Below are 6,875 nucleotides of genomic sequence, written 5' to 3' on the forward strand. Positions count from 1 at the left end.
TTAGGTCCCACCTGGCTCATCTGCTGTGGTCAGTCCCGGGATTAGTCCCTGTGCTGTATCCCCTGGCCTACAGCCTTTACTCGGGCACAGCTACCATGGACGTCAGTAGGAGTTTTGCCAAGTGAAGACAGAAGAGTTTGGCCTAGTCTAGTTAATGACCCAAGGAACGGGGAAGGGAGAGGGCTCCACTCTGCAGTGGTTTTTGTAGGGGGGGAAACAATGTCCCTACATATTCCTCCCTACCCCTGGGGAAGTTGGGGGGGAGGGGCGGGGGCAGGGAATTTGTTACAGCCTGAAAGTGCAGGAAGTATTCTAGAGGCAGGACCTGGAATCCCTGAGCCAGATCCTGCTCTCAGTTACACCAGTGTAAACCCAAAATAACTACTAACTCCAATGTAGAGGCTCCATATTTAACTGTGAGCAGCATCTGGCCTCTGTGATCCCATTGATCCATCTCAGCCCTGGCTGTGCTGTCAACTCCATGCATGGGGAGGGACCGAGAGCTGCCAGGGCATATTACAGGAGAGGGGATGATTCCCACCAGAAATGAGCAGTCCCTGGTTCTGCAGTGTTCGGATCGGTCCCCTGGGATCGTTCTCTGCCTCTGCTGGAGTCACCGGCCCCGGATGGGATGTTTTACAGGAAATATTTCCCACTGTTCCCACAGATAAATATAACATTCTTTGCCCTGACCCTGTGGATCCTCAGAAACAGACTCTCTTCCCTCAATGCAGATGTGTCCACCCTCAAATACCACAGGTGAGAAGGCAACAAAACAATCCTGGAGGGTCAGATGTCTTGGTTTGGAGGGTCCTTGGCACTGGAGGGTGGGAGGGATTGCAGGAGGGGAACAGCATACATAGGATCCATGGGAATGAATTCCCAGTGTGTTTGCATTGACAGTAACCCTGTCCCACACCGGGAAGCTGGGGATGGTAGCTCCACCCAACTTTGCCCAGATCCTCTTGACCCAATTGCTCTCCATAGGGTTATTGTAACGGGATCTCTCCATCTGCCTTTATCCAGGTTACTGACCTTTAAAGCCATCGCCCAACTCTTCGTTCTGGGCTGCACATGGAGTCTTGGTCTCCTCCAAATCGGCCCAGCAGCCACATTCATGGTGTATTTATTCACCATCGTCAACAGCCTACAGGGAGCCTTCATCTTCCTGGTGCACTGTCTCCTCAATCGCCAGGTAACGCCCGTGCTTGTCATCAACCCCCCAGCACCTTCACCGGCCTCATGGCGGCCATGTCTGATCTTCTCAATGTTAGTTACATAGTGCAGTGATTATGTCCCTCACTCTCCAGGTGAGAGAGGAGTACAGGAGATGGATCAGGGGTTTCCGAACATCCAGCACAAAATCTCAGATGTCTGATTTATCCATGTCTCCTATCCCCACCACCAGCACCAAGACGGTAAGAGGTCCTCTGGTCTGTACCAATACCAGCCAGTGACACAGTCATCTCTACTGGGTCTCATTACTGCTGTAAAGGTGCTTTTCTCCCCGAATGATGCAGGATTGGTTATGAGTCAGCTGGGAACATCACTGAAAGTGTTAGTGAGAGTCGGTCACTATCGAGGGGTACCCTAGATGTCTTAGGCACCAGAACAGAATGCCCTGTCCTGGCACCTCCACTTTCCCTTCCGTTGGCACTCCTGAGCGCTCGAGGGGTCACTCACTGTGGACTAGGCAGGCATTAGCTCTTGCAGTGTAATGATCTGAATAGATCAGATTGTCCCCTGGAATTGAAACCTTGTCAGTGCAGACGGATCATCCCCAATGAGCAGTCAGCACTGTGAAGAATTTCCCTTGGGTCCATTATGCCTATGGGTCAGGATCCAGGGGCTTTGTATGTCGCCTCCCAGAGACAACCCACCAGTTGGCACATTACGCTCTCAGTGGCCTTGGAACCTATTGTCATTTTTCTGCTTTTCTTGCCAGGACTAACCCTTCTGCCAGGTGGAGTTGGCAGCAACCAGGGCCGGGTTCAATACGTAGGGGTTCCAATACAAAACAGAACCGGCTGGAGCCCCCTGTGATGTTAAGCTCCATATGCTTTATGGAAATATGCTTATGAATATGATATAACTGGAATATACTTTAGTCTAAATACCCCTTATGTGCTGTTTTTAGAAAGCTTGTATTCTACTAAGTGTGTTCATCATATTTCTTTGCATATATTATTTCTATATCTGTAATTAAGAGAATAATGTATAAACTTGTATCACTGATGTAAACATATTAAGTGGAGGCCTTAAGGGTGCTCCAGAAATAATTGTAAACGGCCTTAGTTACTTGATAGCCTTCCTGTGTACGTATGGGCCATCCCATGGGGAATGGAGACTGGGGGTCTTACAGTGACATGTGACTATGTCACCTGATAATGAATTCCATCTTAAATCTGGTGCTTTTCCATTTAGAAGGAGGAGTGGGGACCCAGAGAGAGAAAAGATTCCTGCCTTGTGCCAAAGCTATAAAAGGGGGTGGAGCAGGAAAAGGGGCTGCCAGTCATGAGAAAACCACTGCTTACCACCTGAGATGTCTGCTGGATCTAACAAAGACTGTACCTGGGGAAAGGATTGGGCCTGGACTAGGAAGGAGTCTAGTCTGTGAAAGAAGCTTATTGGAACATCTTTGAGGGTGAAATATTACCTGCAATCAGTTTCTTAATGTATTTGGCTTAGACTTGCGTGTTTTGTTTTATTTTGCTTTGTGACTTACTTTGTTCTGGCTCTTATTACTTGAAAGCACTTAAATCTTACTTTTTATACTTAATAAATCACTTTTGTTTATTAATAAACCCAGAGTAAGTGATTAATACCTGGGGGAGCAAATAGCTGTGCATATCTCTCCATCAGTGATAGAGAGGGCGAACAATTTACGAATTTACCCTGTATACGCTTTATACAGAGTAAGATGGATGTATTTGAGGTTTTGATCTCATTGGGAGCTGGGTGTTTGGGTGCTGGAGACAGGTAACCTGCTGAGCTGTTTTTAGTTAAAGTCTGCAACTTTGGGGGCGTGGCCAAGACCCTGGGTGTGTGTTGCAGCACACTAGCACGTCTGGCTCAACAAGGCAGGGTTCTGGAGACCCAAGCTGGCAGTGAAAACTGGCTCAGAGGTAATTTCAGCACATCAGGTGACAGTCCCAAGAGGATCTCTGTGACTGAGCCTGTCACACTCCCACCCAGTAATGTGGGAAAACTTCAGACCACCCCAGGTGCTTCTAAGAGGCAACACATTCCCTGCCACAAGTACTGAGTCTGTGTATAACAAAGAGAACTTTTAATAAAAAGGGGAAAGGAACCTGGCAGTAATCTAGGAAACCCCACAACCACTATTCTAACCATGATTAAGGCTAAGATATTTTTAGCAAAAATCATTGACTGGTCAGGGGCAATAAACAAAACTTCACGGAAGCCTGTGACCTGTCCTGACTTCCACTAAAAATATCCTGACAAAATGGGGAGGTGGGTTCAGCTCAGCGCCCACTGCTGCTGGACCTACGGGGTCTCGCACGCCATTGCGGTGAGTGGGAGCTTTGAAGTCCCCCGATCCCCATGGCAGCTAAGCAGTTGTGGGGGATACTTCTGCCTGCAGCAGCAGGGAGCTCCCGTTCCCTGCCTCCTGCGACAAGTGGGAGGTCGAGGGTCCCCCACCGCCCACGGGGATGGGCTGCTGCAGGGTTCTCTTACCCCCCACACACAGCGACTGAGAGCTCCAGAGGGTCCCCCCTCTTCCTGCCGTGGCTGGGCAACTGCAGAAGGTCCCGTGCCACCCACCATGCCCCACGTCACACCCTTCAACGGTGTCAAGAAGATCAGAATCGCGGGCGATTCTCTCGGGGAGGAGACTGGCACAGGGAGTGGGGCCTCGCCAGGTAGGGCCCAGGGCAGTTGGTGAGGGGGGAGGTGCCTGGTAGCCTTTCTCCCCCATCAGGCTAGGGAGCTCCCTGCCCCCCGATAAGTTCTGGGGTGGGGATTATTGGGGGGCAGAGCTAATTGGAGGGGAAAAGCCTCATGTCCATGACCTCCATGATATAATCGTAGCCTTAGCCGTCAGCAAACTCCTACCCCAGAATATATTGGGCAGTGCCCTTTGCCTCAGTTTCTCCCCTTGCGGTGTGAAAGTCCAACAAATTCTTCTTTAACCTGTCTTTGCCCTTTCCCTCCCCTGCACCCCACTCACAGCTGCTGTCTTTGGTCAGTAAAGGCCCAGAGTTCAGAGCATTCATGTGAATTGAATGCATGCTGGAGGGATGGGAGGTGGGGAGATGGCGTCGAGAAATGCCTCGGCTGCAGCTGCCACCACCACATATACAACTGAGGTCTGGTCTGAACTACAGACCTATATCGGTATAACTACGTCACTCAGGGAGGTGAAAAATCCCCTCACCCCTGCCCTCTGTGCCACATAGTTATGCTAACCTGACCCCCTGTGTAGACACCGCTGTGTTGGCAGGAGAACTTCTCCCATCGACACAGCTACTGCATCTTGGGGAGGTGGATTAACTAAATCGATGGGAGAAGCGCTCTCCCACCATCTTAGAGCGTCTCCATTAAAGCACCACAGTGGCACAGTTGCCTCGGTGCCTTAAGGCTCAGCAGCTAGACCTGGTTCTCTGTGATGTCAGCTCTAGCGATCACTTAAAACAAAGACTCTCCAGTGTGTCTAATCAGCTCTGCCTTTAAACACCCGTCCCGACCCTCTTTGTCTCTCACTCTCACAGGGATTTGGCATCCCTACCCCATGCTTAGCCTGTGAGTGTCAACCAGGGCAGGCTAAGCACAATTCTGCTGCCCTTTCATAGAATCATAGAATATCAGGGTTTGAAGGGACCTCAGGAGGTCATCTAGTCCAACCCCCTGCTCAAAGCAGGACCAATCCCCAACTAAATCATCCCAGCCAGGGCTTTGTCAAGCCTGACCTTAAAAACCTCTAAGGAAGGAGATTCCACCACCTCCCTAGGTAACCCATTCCAGTGCTTCACCACCCTCCTAGTGAAAAAGTTTTTCCTAATATCCAACCTAAATCTCACCCACTGCAACTTGAGACCATTACTCCTTGTTCTGTCATCTGGTACCACTGAGAACAGTCTAGATCCATCCTCTTTGGAACCCCCTTTCAGGTAGTGGAAAGCAGCTATCAAATCCCCCCTCATTCTTCTGTTCTGCAAACTAAACAATCCCAGTTCCCTCAGCCTCTCCTCATAAGTCATGTGCTCCAGCCCCTTAATCATTTTTGTTGCCCTCTGCTGGACTCAATTTTTCCACATCCTTCTTGTAATGTGGGGCCCAAAACTGGACACAGTACTCCAGATGAGGCCTCACCAATGTCGAATAGAGGGGAATGATCACGTCCCTCGATCTGCTGGCAATGCCCCATCTTATACAGCCCAAAATGCCGTTAGGTTTCTTGGCAACAAGGGCACACTGTTTACCCATATCCAGCTTCTCGTCCACTGTAACCAGTAGGTCCTTTTCTGCAGAACTGCTGCCTAGCCATTCAGTCCCTAGTCTGTAGCAGTGCATGGGATTCTTCTGTCCTGCATGCAGAACTCTGCACTTGTCCTTGTTGAACCGCATCAGATTTCTTTTGGCCCAATCCTATAATTTGTCTAGGTCTCTGTTTATCCTATCCCTACCCTCCAGCGTATCTACCTCTCCTCCCACTTTAGTGTCATCTGCAAACTTGCTGAGGGTGCAGTCCACGCCATCCTCCAGATCATTAATGAAGATACTGAACAAAACCGGCCCCAGGACTGACCCTTGGGGCACTTCACTTGATACCGGCTGCCAGCTAGACATGGAGCTTTTGATCACTACTCATTGAGCCCGACAATCTAGCCAGCTTTCTATCCACCTTATAGTCCATTCATCCAGTCCATACTTCTTTAACTTGCTGGCAAAAATACTGTGGGAGACCATATCAAAAAACTTGCTAAAGTCAAGGAATAACACGTCCACTGCTTTCCCCTCATCCACAGAGCCAGTTATCTCCTCATAGAAGGCAATCAGGTTGCTCAGGCATGACTTGCCCTTTGTGAATCCATTGTGACGGTTCCTGATCACTTTCCTCTCCTCTAAGTGCTTCAGAATTGATTCCTTGAGGACCTGCTCTTTGATTTTTCCAGGGACTGAGGTGAGGCTGACTGGCCTGTAGTTCCCCGGATCCTCCTCCTTCCCTTTTTTAAAGATGGGCACTACATTAGCCTTTTCCCAGTCATCCGGGACCTCCCCCGATCACCATGAATTTTCAAAGATAATGGCCGATGGCTCTGCAATGACATCCGCTGACTCCTTTAGCACCCTCCAATGCAGTGCATCCGGCCCCATGGACTTATGCTCGTCCAGTTTTTCTAAATAGTCCTGAACCACTTCTTTCTCCACAGAGGGCTCGTCACTTCCTTCCCATACTGTGCTGCCAAGTTCAGTAGTCTTGGAGTTGACCATGTTCGTGAAGACAGAGGCAGAAAAAGCATCGAGTACATTAGCTTTTTCCATATCCTCTGTCCGGGCCTTTTCCTTCCACAGGGAGGATGGACGAGAACACAACTTGCGCCTCAAATTCCTTTATCCTTCTTCACAGATCCACGTAGTCTGCAGTGATCTGCTCAAGGTCATTCTTGGTAGTATCATTGGTGCCCACGTGGAGAAGAAGGAAGGGGTAGCGATCCGAGGGCTTGATGAGGCTCAGCAGTCTCTCTGTCACATCGTGAATCCTAGCTCCTGGCAAGCAGCACACTTCTCGGTTTTCCCGGTGGGGACGGCAGATAGATGACTCAGTCCCCCTGAGGAGGGAGTCCCAGACCACCACCACCTGCCTCCTTCTTTTGGGAGTTGTAGTCGTGGAACCCCCATCCCTAGGACAA

General features: G+C 49.9%; 1 protein-coding gene across 1 annotated transcript; it reads left to right on the forward strand.

Moving 5' to 3' along the window:
* Positions 1 to 667: 667 nt before the first annotated feature.
* LOC113409063 (adhesion G protein-coupled receptor E2-like) lies at positions 668 to 1,418 on the forward strand (the record flags this gene model as incomplete). The annotated part of the gene is made up of 3 exons (XM_026662640.1): positions 668 to 759; positions 1,027 to 1,195; positions 1,311 to 1,418. Coding segments are annotated over 3 exons (369 nt in total), but the record flags the coding sequence as incomplete, so codon positions are not given.
* Positions 1,419 to 6,875: the final 5,457 nt, after the last annotated feature.

This window comes from Terrapene carolina, unplaced genomic scaffold (assembly GCF_002925995.2).
Source record: "Terrapene carolina triunguis isolate 2854851 unplaced genomic scaffold, T_m_triunguis-2.0 Scaffold28987, whole genome shotgun sequence".
Taxonomy (NCBI): Eukaryota; Metazoa; Chordata; order Testudines; family Emydidae; genus Terrapene; species Terrapene triunguis.